Source organism: Microtus oregoni, unplaced genomic scaffold, assembly GCF_018167655.1.
Source record: "Microtus oregoni isolate MIOR12 unplaced genomic scaffold, Mior012 000007F_ref0000211, whole genome shotgun sequence".
NCBI lineage: Eukaryota > Metazoa > Chordata > Mammalia > Rodentia > Cricetidae > Microtus > Microtus oregoni.
The window spans coordinates 18349581-18365447 of NW_024543066.1; the positions used below are offsets into that span (position 1 = coordinate 18349581).

At 43.1% G+C, this 15867-nt stretch overlaps 1 protein-coding gene across 1 annotated transcript in view; it reads right to left on the reverse strand.

Moving 5' to 3' along the window:
* Window positions 1–15867, reverse strand: part of Slc9a2 (solute carrier family 9 member A2) — an 82837-nt gene that overhangs the window by 17394 nt on the left and 49576 nt on the right. The window contains exons 4-5 of the mRNA XM_041655815.1: window positions 8433–8650; window positions 7786–7988 (exon numbers count right to left, since the gene is read on the reverse strand). Of these exons, the coding sequence (XP_041511749.1) occupies window positions 7786–7988; window positions 8433–8650 (421 nt within the window). The remainder of the gene's footprint in view (window positions 1–7785; window positions 7989–8432; window positions 8651–15867) is intronic.

Genomic DNA, 15867 nt, shown 5'->3' on the forward strand with positions numbered 1-15867 from the left:
ATCTAATTTAAATCCCATTCCCTTTAGTACATCCTCATCCCTGGAACTGTTTGGTTGTCTTAGCACACTAAGTGGGAGTCATTTGTTAGGCACTGCTTGGTTTCTGTCCCTCTCTCCCTCCTCCCTCAATCATATATTCTGAGGTAGAGCATGTAACGTGTACATACCATCAGGATAATTTATTACCCATCCAAAGCCCTTGGTTTGCAAGGACAGAGGAAGGATACCTCTGATGGGACATCAACTTTATCCCTTTGGAAACATTCTAATTTGGGTTACCTAGGAAGCAAACTGATAGAACTTCCAAGAAACTTGTTACTATGCAGAGGGGGAGGGGAGGAATTAAAAATAAAAATCCCGAGTTTACCAACAGCATGCCAAAATAAATAGCTGCAAAGGGCAAGCAAATGCTCGCCTGCCATTCAAGTTTGACGCAACAAACAGGCACAGTGATGTCCTGACTCAGATTCATCTAAGAGCAAGGACATGGAGAGTCACTGGGCAGTGAGATTCCCATTTTATTTTATCTCTGCCTCCCTCCACCGCTCCACCTCTGCTTCTGCCAATGAGAGAAGAAAGAGAAAAGGCTAATCTGTTGATTGGTTAAAATAAACATCCATTCACAGGGAATAATGAATACATTCTTCCAAGTTGGATTAATACTGACATAATGGGGAGGTGGGTGCCTTATATTTCCTTGCTGATTTGGCAAGGATTTCCCTAGAACACTCGGAAGAAAGTTTCCATTTATTAAAAGCTATCATTGCCTGACTGAGGAGACGGCTCAGTGGGTAGGAGTGTTCTAGCTACACCAACATAAAGACCAGAATTCAGATACCGTAGAAACTGTCAGGCGTGACCACGTATGTCCATAAGCACAGTGCTCAGTGGGGAGCTGAGACAGGAGGATTGCTGGGCTTGCTGGCCACCAGCTTATGCAAAAACAAGAAAAAGTTTTGGTTCAGTAAGGGACCCTGTCACAAAGTCAAGGGAATAAGAAGGTGTGGGATGATAGAGGGTGGTACCAGAAGTCCTCCTCTGGCCTCTGTAAGCTTACCTAAAGATATACATACATGCGCACACGATACACAATATTTCACACACATACTTCACTCCCATGTATGGACAAATACACACAAACATACACCACACATGACACTCCTAAAATACACACATACACTCAAGCCTATCACCGTCATGGCCATGTTATCTTATGTTTGGGCATGTTTGGCCATTCTCACGTTAATACATAGATTGCCAAGATCATAAAACCAGGTTGTGGAAAAAAATCACTTGAGATGGACATAAACAGAATGGAAGTTCTACAGTGTTCTTGGCCCTTGGCTGCCCCTGGTTTCCAGCACTCACCACCTACACAGTGGTCACATGACTCTGTTAGAGCTCTGTCTTCTAATAAACAATAGCTTTCTCCGTTGTGGGCCACAAAAACCCGTCCATATTATACTATCTACAAGCAAAAGTGTGGCTGAAGCTCTCATCTTAGAAAACCTGAAATATAAATCACCCATGTCAAGTGGCCTTGGCGTATTACGCCTTCTCGAGAAGATCTCCTATCTCCAGTGCTCTCTTTTGGGTCAGTTAGTCAAAGGGTCACCCTCACCTCATCAGAGAGCCCCTGTGAGGATGGCCACTCCTCACTCATGATGCTGTTGCTTTTTCCTGAGGTTAAGGAATCCTCTCCTTGCACACCCTCATCACATGGCTGCTGCCTCTCACCTCTTTGCGTCACCATCACCAACCATCCCATTCACTCTCCCAGGTGTACCCTGTTTCCTCAACAATTTATCAGTTCTCCAATAAGCCTGGGTTTCTAGGCTCGGCATTCTGCCTATTTTTACATTTCTTTCCTCATGTATGAATAACCCTTCCCATCTCATTCTTTAAAAGTTATCTATCTAGGTTTACTCCACAGTTGGGACTCTCCCATCCATCTGGCCTTCATCAACTTCTGGATAGCTATAGAGAAATTATTTTCCACCCTATAGACTTAATAATCCCCTAGTTGCTCACCACTAAATTAACCCTGATTGCTCAGGCAAAAACACTGGGTAACACACATCCTAAACAGTTCACCGTGTAATTTTCACTGTTTTAAAAAAAATGGATTATTTTACTCATTTTATTTAGGACTAGATTAAATATTCCTGTTACAGCAATTAAACATAGGGATTTATTTAACAAAAGAAAGCACATTCTAGGGTCGCCACAATGCTTATGCAATAGGGAGCATCATCAATTCAGTTTGGCAGGCAACATGAGCAAATATTTATTACTCAGGGCACCATGGGTCCCTGAGCATCCCCATGTTCTTGCTTGTATAAAGAGTCTTTTACCGGGGACATTCCTGAGGGTGCCAGCAGTGAGAAATCTTGAAAAACAGAATAACAACACCCTCCAGAGACAGTGATAAATTCCTAATCTCTGCTGTCCTCCTGTAAAGCAGGCCATTACACATACATATGTCCTTCATGGGCCCTTTGTGTCACGTCCATGGATCCAAGGGCTAAGGAAAAATGACACACAGCCACACAATGTTCTAATTATTGCTTCTACCATGAATAATAAAGTCTCCTGCCTCCGTGCTGGCAGTCTGGTGTCTCTCTACCCACCTGCTTGCTTCACAGTCAGCAGAAGGATATAAATTACATCATCAACCTGCAATAGCGGCAGAGAGCTGATGGGCTGCTGTTTTTACATTTACTTCCTTCTCTTCCAGCTGTTGAGCAGATTTATAGAAATTCTTGGGATCTTCTGCATGATGGTAGGAATAACTAAATAATGATTACAGTACCCTATCTTTTTGTTCAAATGGAAGTATACTGAAGGACACCAACTTTTCACTTCTATTATTGTTTAGCCTAATATTTTATATGAAATCATGAGGTCAAAACTCAATGCCAGATATTGTACTGTGTGTGTACGTGTGTGTGTGTGTGTGTGTGTGTGTGTGTATGTATGTTGGGGGCTGCAGACCCCTGGCCCCTTGACTTTCTTTGCCTGCCTCAGACCTTTGCCTGCTGGAGTGAACTGAGCAAAACAACTTGTTTACCTGTGCCTGCAGCTGCTCTGAGCACGAGACCTTGATGGCAGGAGAGTAGTTTCTGGTGAACCTGTGATTGAAAGCTCCTGAGAGCTGGGGCATGGCTAGAGCCCTATATAAGCTGCCCCTGAGCATAATAAAGTTGTCATTCTTGTATCAAGGGTGACCTGTGCCCCTGTGTCTCTGTCTGTGTGTGTATGATTTCAAATCTCCAGCCTAGTTTCCAGCTCATGTACCATCCCATAGTGCAGTAGTGCAGGCCCTACTATATGTATGTGTGTGTGTGTGTGTGTGTGTGTGTGTGTGTATATATATATATATATATATATATATATATATATATATACATCCCTACAACACTTGAGAGAGAAGTCACTTACATGAAACAAGGTCAAGATTGACTCTATTCAAGCCTGGGTTTTTCGTTCTATACCCCACAGTTGTTAATTTGTAATATAATTTTAAACCATGAGCAACAGGTCATGTTGTGCATAAGTAACATTACTAGTTTTATTGAAAGGAAATGAACTCAGATGTCTAGAAATCAAGATTGTTCATTCATTTGCTCTTCCATAAGTAATGCTGCACCCAGTGGCATGATAATGTGCTGCTCAAATTAGCAACATGATTTAGGCAATGTTTAAATTATCGTGACAACTTTATGATAAATAACAAATCATGTCACATGTAACCTGTTTTTGAAGGCAGTCATAACTTGATAGATCGGACTGAAGAATTTATCCTTCAAGAAATTATGTAGTAAGGAGAGGGAATTCAATCTTTAAATTCAATAACAGGGGTTCCTGGTGAGATGGCTCAATGGGTAAGGGCACGGGCAGCTCTTACAGAAGACCCAGGTTTCATTCCCAGCATTCACATGGCACCTCATCACTGCATGTAACTCAAGTTCCAGGGGATTTGCTGCCCTCTTCTGGCCTGTGAGAGTACCATGAATGCATATGTGTGGTACACACACACACACACACACACACACACACACATGCTTATACACAACTAAATTATTTTTAAGATTGAGTAACAGTTCCAGCAACAGCAAAGCTGTCATTTGGAGAATAGGTGCCTTATTTGAAAGGTACAATTCCATGCATGGACTTGTAACTAGGTACTCTATGGTGGCACGTGTCTTTCGTTCCAGCACTCAGGAAACAGAGGCAGGCAGATCTCTGTGAGTTTGAGGCCAATTTGGTCTACAAAGTGAGTTCTAGGACAGCCAGAGCTGTTACATTTCTCAAAAAAAAAAACAACAAACAAAAGATTTCTCTCTAGGTTTATTTCACTGATCTATTCTGATTAAAACCAATCTTTCTTTTTGAAGAATGTGGGTGTAAACTTGCATGCACATGCATGGGCATGTGTGTGTTTATAGTGTCTGGAGAAACAGTGATGAGAGCTGTATGGGAAGAAGAGAAGTGTGTAGTAATAGGGGCGGCGGGGCTGTGTTCCCAGCACCCCGGCCGCCTGCACGGCTAGCTTATGCCCGAAATAACAACATACAAACTATATTCATTTAATTACTGCTTGGCCCATTTCTATCTAGCCTCTTCTAAGCTAATTCTCACATATTAATTTAGCCCATTTCTAATCATCTGTGTTGCGCCCCTAGGTGCACTTACCGGGAAGAATCTAGCCTATGTCCATCCTGGGTCAGAGCTTCATAGCGTGCGGCTGCCCAGGAGCCAGGAGCATGGCGTCTCTCTCAGGCGTCTGCTCCAGAAAGCAGAGCTTTCGAGTCTGACCTCACTTCCTCTTCCTCCCGGCATTCTGTTGTGTTTACTCCACCTACCTATGTCCTAACCAATAAAATGGGCCAAGGCAGTTCCTTTATTAGCCAATGACCTTCCTCCATCAGAAGTGGGTCATAGTCAAGTGGCGTGCACACACTGGAACAGAAAGGGAACACGAATAGAAAGTGGAGAACTATGGTCACTCCTTTCCTATGGCCATCAGAATGAACTTGACCAAGTGATCCTTTAGTTTATAATGGGAAAGCCTAGCCTTGGTGCGCTAGCATGGCCTAAATACTGAGCCCTAAAATGCATCTTCAATAGAGGGTTAGTTAACTCAATGTGTTCACCATACTCAAAGCAGCCAATGCAAGGCTCCTACTGTCTGTCTGTTGCCTGAGTCCCTTCTTCACCATTAGGACCTGAACACACACCTTTCCCCTCACACACAAGCACCCACATCACTCTCCTTGCTTCTACTTTTGTTCCCCACATTTCACTCTCACCAAAGATCCAGTGATGTCGGTTCAAAGCCATTCTCCTGCTCCAGAGTTTCTCAATCCCTTTCAGTTAAAAGCAGAATCTACCTGAGCTTTCTGAACTCAGCAGTGTGTGCCTTCATCTCCCTGCTCCAGGGTGGTCATCTGAACATCACTCCTGTTCTGAATATTTTCTGTTTTAGGATTGAGTGTCAGCTCTCCCTTCTACCTTGAATGTTATTTGACCAGATGCCAGCTGGTTTCACATCCTTCATACCTTAGATTCACCGTTAGTTCCACAAAGGACTTCGCCAATCTTACATTTCTGTGGCCAAAATTATCTATCCAAGGTGCCTTAACTTATGCTTAAGTTATGCTTGTTTACTGTAGCGTCATTGATAATAGCCTAAGGCATAGAATATGAAAGCCCACAGCATGTTGCCCAAGGCTTATGATGACTTATAGATGATCAGCTGCGAGTCAGCAAAGAGATAAATTTAGATTCCCACTTCCAAACTGTTGCAAGCCAAAAGAGCAAGTTTGTCTGTGATATTAAATATCAAATATTCATACACATTGTATGTGTCCTTAATCCTATCACTCAGAAGGCAGAGGCAGACAGAGCTTTTGAATATGAGGTCTGCCTTGTGTACAAACTGAGTTCTCAGCCAGCCAGTGTTACGCAGTGAGACTTTGTCTCGACAAATAGAACAAAACAAAGAGAGTGGAAAGGCATGTAATGTAGGTAATTGATAATTTACTTTTATTTCTTGATTGAGTCTGAACCCAAAATAAGTCAAAATTATTACTCATAACTCTGTATTCATGTGTTAATATGAATCATCTATATATGCATTCTATGACTAATGGTATTTATTTTAATACTTTTTTCATATATAGCGTTCTAGCTATAGATATGCATTTTTATGTTTGATAAGACTAGCGACTAAAAACTATTAAAATTGGATGGAGTGTCATGTCCTATCTTCAATTAATGTCTTTCTATGAAATAGCACCAGTTGAATTCAATAATTGCATCAAACACATGATGCCTGGGGCAGAGAACTGACTTTGTACTATAGGCACTTGAAAACTTGTACTGGGGACTGTGGTCCTCTCCCAGTGACCTAGTTCCTCATCCCACTAGGATGATACAATTCTATTTTTGTGTCTGGTACTCTGAGATGACAGTATCTGTTCTGGGAGGAGCGGCCTCTTGGTTCTGTGCACTGTACAGCTATGAGGGCCTCAGGGGACAGCCAGGTAATCAGCTGGTCTTGGAAGAAGATGAAAATCCCTACCCCTTCCTGGTCTCTATTCACATGCATTCTGCCCTAGGCCACGGTGGGAGGTGAAAATCCAAGATAGAATTGCTTTGTGTCGCATTTTATCCCAAATGTGTGAGGAGCAACTTGAATGGCTTGTTGCAAATGTTCCATAGATTCTGAAGAGAAAAGATGAAATTAAGGGAACATTCATCCCCTCAATACACAGAGGATGTGTGGTGTCCCCCAAGTTTAAGGAGGGGATTCAAGTAGCCAACCCTCCACTCTGGCCAAGAACATTCTGCATCCAGGAAAAATGATCTCCCTCTGCACATGTGCTGGAATGTCCTCCATCTTGGTTAAAGCCTCCACCCCTGCAGGCCTTTGCTCAAATGTCATAGTCCCCAATTTTCCCTTCTATGAGCATCAATTGAGAGTTGTCACCTACCCACGGCCTATGTCACCCTCTTCACTCCTCATCCCTGTCTTATTTAATATATAGCATCTTCCCCCTTTAAGTATATTCCATACTTTACTATCAAGTTTCTCTCCTAGCATATACCACACTCCCCTCATCACTGGCAGAAATGGGAGCACTGCAGAGGCAGGAATCTATTCTTATATTTTGCTCAGGTAAGAATTCTTAATTCGGACAGCGGTGCAGTTCACAGAGCACAAGACAAACAAATATTTGTTGAAGGACTATGCACAAACTATAATCTCCCAGGAGCTGGCGTATTGAGTAACTGGCAAAGTGGGACCAACCCTTCTTACTGCTTCCCCATAGCGTGCTGGACTCACCATTCCCCTGCTCCAGACAAAGTGCTGTCAAAAGCCAACTCCTGTCAAAGAGCTGTTGGAAGGTCATGGCTCAGAACCAGCACTTAGCCAGTACATTTACCAGGTCCAGGAGCAAGGCAAATGACAAGGATTAGGGCTGGGACATGCACCTTGACAGTTTCCAGCAGTAAACACCAATCCCTGAGCTGAGTTTCCTTAAATAACTGTTTCCTCTCTGGGGGCCAAGTGACCAAATTGGACTCTTGTAATGTCTAACGCAATCCAACACGTGAATGCAGACAGGAAGTATCATGTTCCTTGTTTGAATGACTCCCAGAGCTTCAACACACCTATGCCACTTTGCCTCCACCACTACAGCTGAGTGACCAGAAAGTGCTTGTCTCCTGAGAAAGGAGGGAGAGACTCTTCTAGAAGAAATAGCTAGCCACACTCACCAGGATGAAGACTGTGAAGAATATAACAACAATGGCGGCCGTGATGAAGAGCTTCTTCCGGGGAAACACAGTAGCAGGGAGGAGGAACACCAGCGCGAAGCAGATGGCACCTCGCAGCCCTCCATAGGCAATGATGAACTGGTCCTTGAAGGTCAGAGGAATGGTCCGGAACCAGTTAATCACTTGAGTCAGCACAAAGACACCTATGGACAAAGAGAGACCCAGAGAAAGCAGACTGTGTGAGTATGGTCAGGGACAGACAGGGACAGACCAAGGAATCTGAGTCTCTGAGTCTCTATGACTCTTCAAAGTGTGTGTCCCATCCTGCAAGTCCTGGGGACTCCTGGGTTCTTGGACTCTCATCATTTCAGGATAACGTACTTCTACCCATCAGAATTAGAGACATAAAGAGAGACTCATTTTATCTACAGTAAGAGCCTTGAGAGAATATATAAGCACAAGGTAAAGGGGGAAAGAGAAAATGAATTGGGGATGGGAAAAGAACGAGGAGAAGAAGTCAGTGAGAAAAGAACAGGAGTGGGGAATAGATGAGGAAGAAGAAGAAAACCAAGAGGCAGCCAGAGCAGAAAGAAGTCCTCCTGGGTCATTGCCACCAACTGTTCATTGAGCCAAGGACTGCTCCTTACCCAGTGCCCGCCAGATCAGACAGAAGGCCAGCGTGAAGCAGACGAAAGCCCAGTTCCACTCGTGGTTCTTCCCGACGGTGGACACGCCCATGAAGATGAAGATCAAGGTCTCGCTCACGCTGCTCAGCATCTTCATGAAGTACTTGATGGTCGTGTAGGACTTCTGAGACACGTTCTCCTCCACGTACTTATTCATTGTCATGGCACACGCCGTGATTCTAGAAGGGAGATGTAGCTTAGATGTAAACACAGCTTCAACCACAGTCAGAATACCAGGGTCAGCCCCTAAGCGTAAAACAATCCCTCTGCTGGCTGCTTGCCCAGAGCCCTAAATAATCCCTTGACATCCAAATTCTCTGAACAACCCATGGTCACCATCACCATCAGCCCTCCTTTGAGGACCCAAACTTTAAAATTTCAAAATAATTTGAAACCCACTCATCCTATAAAAGCAACTCTCCCACTTGTATAGACTCTATTCCTACATTACATTAGAAACCTTGAACTACAACACAAACCCCTCCGCTCTCTCAGGCTGCACTGGGCGTCTTCCCTGCTATTCTTCCTCACTGCCACACCCCCTTCTCCATATAATAAATGTCATTTCAACTAGTCTGTGGTGTCTATTTCTATGAAACTCAAAATAGGCTCCAAGAATTCCTAAGTAAAGGAAGTTTTTATTTCTTTTCTCTAGCATCTCGCTCACAATTTGGGGGCCACTGTGCTCGTTGCTCCCTCTCTTGCGGTAGCTATTCTGACACGGCATCTTTGCATGCCTCGGGCAAAGGTCAGATCAGACACATGCTGGCAAGGTGGGCACTTGCTTTCCCCCTCCACGTACATCCTCCTCTCTCTCCACTGGGCACACAGCTCATGTCCCCGACTGCCTGTCACATGCAAAGCATTTCATGCTCTTGACTACTGCCTGCTTCATGGACACACAAGTTCCTATCAGTCCAGGATATCACCCCCAATCAACTCGAATGCCACCCATAGAAGGAAATATAATGAGGTGCAGGTGACAAGCATATACCAAGTCCTCTATGAAGACTACGGTGCCCACACAATGCCAAAGGACTTCATTGCGAGAATGAGCTGAAGGCTTAAACAGAACGGGGGGGGGGGGGGGGACTCTGGTGAGCTACCTCAGCTCCCACTGAGTGATAGCCAAGGGATAAAGCAACTTCCAGTCATGGTGGATCTGATCCGAGTCCAGAGCCACACCAACATGCATGATCCACCCCCTGTGCAGTGGGCTTCCTTAACCCAAGAATAAGTTGAATAAGGCAAAGCTCAGATGCTCTGAGATCAGAGCTAGCAGGTAGTCACAAGCCTGTGCCCTTGCAACAAAGAGATACATTCCTCACATAAACGGTTTTATGTTGTTTTTTTTTATTAAAACAAAACAGACGCTCCACCTATGCAAGGAGTTTGCATTTAGACACAATGTCACCACTACCGCTAGAACAAGGAAGTGTTTCTTTTAGATTTATATGGGTGAAGAACATATAATTCATGCGGTTTCCAAAAGAAAGGGTAAGCCTTTTAAATGAGCCAATAAAAATGAGCAGCCAGAAACATGGCAAAGCCTGTGCATAGCTGAGAGCTTATACAATACGGGCTCGTGTTTGGAGAGCCTTTCCTAGGAGCCAGGGACTGAGCAAACACTATGTAGGGGCTGGGTCGGCTAATCCTCATAACCCGTTTATGAGGCAGGTTCTATTATCGCCTCCACGTTCATCCATGGGAGAACAAAGGAGGACTCAGCATCTCACAGCCAGTAAACGATGCTGCCCAAGTGCTTAACCAGGGACGCTGATGCAAGCCAGTGATGTTTAGACCTGACCCGCACTCCTGAGAGTTTCTTAGTGAGCCCAGTGGTCTTGTGCGAGAGAAAGCTTCCACTACTTGTCAAGCACTGACTCCTCGCCTCTCCAGAATCAGGCTATCTGTATTTGTGCACTGGTTTCCTGGGTCTACTGTAAGAAATTAGGGCTTCACAGTTCATTTGATCATCTCACTTTCCATATGTCAAAATCAAAAATAATTTGAATTCAGCTAAAAAAAAATAAATCATGATGTTGATTGAGCTGTGCTCCTTCTGGAAACTTCCAAGGAGAATCTGTCCCTTTTTTTTTTTTTTCTGCTCTACCTTCTAGAGGCTGCTTAAAATCTTTGGCTAGTGGCCACATCACTCTGCGTCTAACATTCCTGACTGTGATAATGATAACTCCCTTTCATAAGGGTTCTGTGATTCCCCTACACCCTTTTGATTGTTATTATTGCAATCTCCCCATCTCAAGAACCTACTTAAATATCATTTGCAATCTCCTGTTTATCACACAATGTAAATTATTAGCAAGTTCTATGAATCAGGATGTAGAGGTCTTTGGGTTCCTACATCGCAGAGATCCAGATATTTTCATACTTTGGCTTCATGTGGCCGGAGTAGCTGGGGATGGAATGCAGGCTTTTGCGGTCTCACCCATGAGCTTCCTAGGTAGCACGCCCTTCCGTTGTCATTCCCACACTGACAGCCTCATAAGTTGTTTAGGTCAGCTTTGAATTTTCTCTTGGGCATGGGCCAGCCTGGGATTTGCAATCCTCCTGCCTCAGCCTCTGGGTTGCTGGATTTACAGGTCTTCACTACCAGGCTCAGCTTACTTCAATTTTTAAAGTCAAAGTTTCAGAAATTGAGATTCCCTCACACAAAATAATGAGGCAAAGGTGACAGCCTTTTACAGGGGAAAGAGATTCAGCAACGAGAACAGCCGAGCTTCTCTTCAAGGTCAAAAGTAGAAAATTTGGATATAATTGACAATGGCCATATTAGTTCTTAAAACATTCTAATCCTATGGGCAGGATGTTTTAAGATCAAGATGTTTAAATATATAGAGAAATGTGGAGAATAATGAATAGCAAGTGCTCATTATCCAACCTCCCTCAGTGACATTTGTTTTTAAAGGGAAGCACCATCCATTATCAGATTGAAGCGCTGTGCTTCTTCAGCCCATACTCCATTCTTCTCTTCTTGGCTTCTAAAGTTTACAGTGATCATTTGAAAAACATATTTGCAAGACTAGAATAGTGCTGTGTAAATATGTTACCCACCCCTCCCCAACCATGATCTCCTTATTACTTAAGCACATGTAGAAGGCAAACATTAATATTTAGTTCATGATAGGAAGTAATTTAACAAACACCAGTCATTCAGATATGATTGAAAATTGTAGTCTTGGTATATGAATAGCAAGTAGGTTATTTTCTGTTATGCTACATCACTCACATGACCAGGAGGCATGTCCATGCTGGCCAGACCCTGATGGTAATGGAGTGGTTTACCTCCCAGCATCACTTCAAGAGGAGAAACACACTGAGGGACTACTATAATCTTGGTACCCAGAAGCACCTTGCTTGGGTAGCACCTGTTCATCCACAGCGTTGATGCACAGAAGGCATTGGACCAAAGTTTCCAAATATTGCCATTGTGGTCTACCATGAAAACTCAATATCCCTGGTCACTCAGTCAGTGGCTGGAGGGTGCTTCCCTACCACATCGATTTTGCTGTTCTGGTGTGACTGCAGATCAAACCCTGTCACAAGCAGAAACCTCACAAGGCCTCAAAGCCACAGATGAGACACTCTCTTAGGGAGGCAAAAAGAAGCAGTGTCATGTGAGCAGAAAAGAATAGAATCTCCTGGGACCCTCCTGGCTGGTTACATGACAGAGAGGACAGAGATGCGAAATTATGAGCCATGGTCTATGAAGATGAAAGCAAGGAAGGCAGAGCGCCAGCCTCCAAAAGCTCCTGATCTAAGGGGAGAAATGCTCATGAAGAGATTGTTGCTATACAACACTGTGGGAGCTAGACACAGGACCAGAAACGGTATACTGGCAGTGTCTTCTAGACCTGAGGCCATGACACTCATGAACTCATAGGAGCTGTAATCTCCTGCACAAGAACTGCTCAAGAGCAAGCCAATCAATAATCCAGCATGGAGTGGGAGGAGCTCATGACAAATTGATGGCTTCTGGGGAAGAGGGAGTCCATTTTCTTTGGAGATTTAGACCCTGGTAGGTTGCTGTTGCCCCAATGGGTAGCCCTACATTCATGTATTTGGTCTAGGTTGGTCTCTCAGTTATTATTTTTATTTTTAAAGAAAAAGAAGAGGACATGAAGTTGGGAGAAGAAGATGATGTTGGGGGCTTCAAAAGGAGTTGGAAGAGACTTGTGAGGGTAGGTATGATTAGACCATACTGCATACTATATGAAAGTCTTCAAGGATAAATAATACTAAATCAAAAGAAAGGCTGTATTAAAAGTATGTGGAAGTAAATTGTTAGTTATTCTACAGAAAAAGGTGCAATTGTCCAAATGTTTCATCAGTAAGAGGCCATTGAGAATGAAAAATAGAAAAAAAGCAGAGCTTCCCTTCAGCACCTGCAATGGTGCAGTGTGAAGAGCCCCCAACAACGATAAAATGTGATGCTTGAGTCCCTTACATGATGACAGTATCTAAGCGCTCCACCTTGTACATTCTGAAATGTATATGGATTATTTATAGTGTCTAATACCATATAACCATTGTGGAATGACCATCATCCTCTGTATCACACGGAGTTGTGCCAAGAAAAAGCCCACACCCCCTCAGCATGGATGCACCTGCCTTTTACAAACATTGCCAACACACAATTGGTAGAATTTACAGAAGAAGAGCTCACAGACAGATGAGTGCAACTTAAGAAAAGCAGGTGAAACTACAAGAATATTCTGGTAGCCAGAGGAGAGTGAAACGATAGCATTAAAAGATCACTAAAGGCGGCAAGGGTCAGAAAATGATTGGTATACACAACAATCAAGAGCTTCTGCTGGATTCTGTAGGCAGGGTGGGAGGTTGAGGTTGATCTATTTGGCTGTAACGTTATCCAGCCCCCATCATCTCGGTCCCTATCTCTATTTCCCCTAAGTCCACTAGGAACAAGAAAAGTATCCATTGATGTGTATGTCGATTATATCTTTAATGCATCTTGACTCCGATCCTATTTGAATATACTCTTGATAGGAATAGTACTTTGATATGAAAAAAATCATACTCTAGGAAAAAAAAACCTTTGGAGGGGCGTCACACATGCAGAGGACAGATTTGGAAGGGCACGAGCCAAACCAATATAGATAATTTGTTTCCTTCGATAGCTTGTCATTTCACTTTCAAAGCCCGCTCCCACACCTGGCCTATGTAACAAACCAAAACATGCACATGTTTTGACAGGTGTTAGGTTTCGCTGCGTGAGACCACATAGAGGTCAGACATACTGCTTTGTGATCATCTTGCCTCACTTTAACATAAATGTATGGTGATTATCGCCAATTTAGAGATGGAAAAGTAAAATCACTGTAATTAGTGGGTTTTGCATTCAGCAGCAATTGAGGTTTTCTTCATCCTCATATTGCTTAAAATATAGCATAGGCAAAGATCAGGCTAGCTAATACTCCCTCAACAAAGTCTTCAAGGATAAGACAGAGTTTTTCCTTAAATGATCTGTCATTTGACTATCTGTGAACAGAAAATTCTTCCAATGATTCCTGTCTTCTGTAGGAGGCCTTGACTCCAGCATAGTATCCCCATGAAGCTGACTTTCTGTAGACTGCATTTCCTTTTATTAGAATGTATACCTTAAGAGAGTATAGGCTCATATTATTCTCAGCACAGCGTGGTTCTGTACCTGAGTTGCTGCCACGTTCAGATTCTTTGACTAGATGACTGCAATCTTTAAAACCAAAGGGACCCAGCATTAGAATTGAAAGCAGGAGATGGAGTCAGATTTCTGGGTGTAAAGACATGTAAGTGTACACATATATACATATTATAAAAAATATATTTTTTATTGTTTTGTACAGACATGCTTTCTGTGTATATTTATAGAGGACATACTTACGTACACGTTTATAAATATAAATACCTTTAAAATACAGTGATCAATTTTTTAAATTCAATTCTGATATTAGCATTAGGAGGCTGTCTTAGTTAGGGATTTTATTGCTAAGAGACACCATGATCACAGGAACTTTTATAAGGAAAACATTTATTTGGGGTGGGCCCCTTACAGTTTCAGAGGTTCAGTCCATCATCGTCATGATGTGGAACATGGGAGTGTGAAGGCAGACATGGTGCTAGAATTGTAGCTGAGACTCCTCCATACTACAGGCAACAGGAAGTCAACTGAGACACTGGGTGATATCCTGAGCATAAGAAACCTCAAAGCCCACCCTTACAGTGACACACTTCCTCCCACAAAGCCACACTCCTAATAGTGCCACTCCATAATGGGGGCAAAATACATTCAAACCACCACAGAGGGTCTCCCTAGAATTGGAGCTGCGTTATAGTATACTGGCTGATAGGTCATTGCACAATCTATTTGCTCTCACGACAAATCTGTATGTGCTACTAAAATGTGCAAATACAATTACAGGGACAACACAAACAAATCCTATACTTTCAACGAAAACTTTGCTAAAATGAAGGCGTACTCAGTCAGAGTCCAGTCTTGCAATGATGAAGCCCCATTCAGTAGCTCTCTCTGTATTGATTAAATCCAGGTCTTATGGTGACGCTGGGCACAGGGCATGTTCTCAGAAAAAAGAGCTCACTCGTGTGAAGTAAATTAATTATTCCAGAGCATGGATTTACTATAGAGTCATTTGTCTCTTCCAGGAAACCCAATGACCAAAAGAAACTGGGTTTGACATATTATCAAATGCAAATGAAAACTACTTTCAGAGGAAGTCACCAGCATACAAACGGAATGACCTCTGTCAAATACGAAGAATGAAATAAATGGTCTTAACTACTGTATATGGTGGGTTAACTCCTACCAGAACCTTGTCTGCCTTCATATCCTTTCTGCTTCAATTTTTACTTTACCTTTTATAATTTTTTAAGTTCCACCAGTGTTTGCATATCCCCCATCGGCACCTGGTGCAGATGTGGATTCACGCAGTGGGATCACACAAAGGGTCATAAGTCATTACCTCCAGTGTGATGAGCGACAAGGAATCGCAGGCCCATGGAGTCTGAAGAGCACTGAGTAAGATTACAAAGAGCCTGAAGGATGTGGTCTACTCTTAACAAAGAAATTAAAGTAGGTTCTGCCACATGGGCATGGTGGAGAGAGACCACATGCATCGCTGGGCATGGAACCTGACCCCATAACACCCTTGTACAGATGTACAAACCATGCTCAAGGTTGCTTGTGTGTCCTGGGAACGTGAGTTCGAATGGTGGCTTTATGAAGTTCCTTACGGTGTACAGCATGTGTATTAGAACATTCTGTCTGTGAACCATGGAATTTGTGGAAATCCTTGGAAAGATGCAAATCCCTTGCTTCATCTGAGAAAATTTGGGTGTCTACACAAAAGGGTCGTTCTGAGTA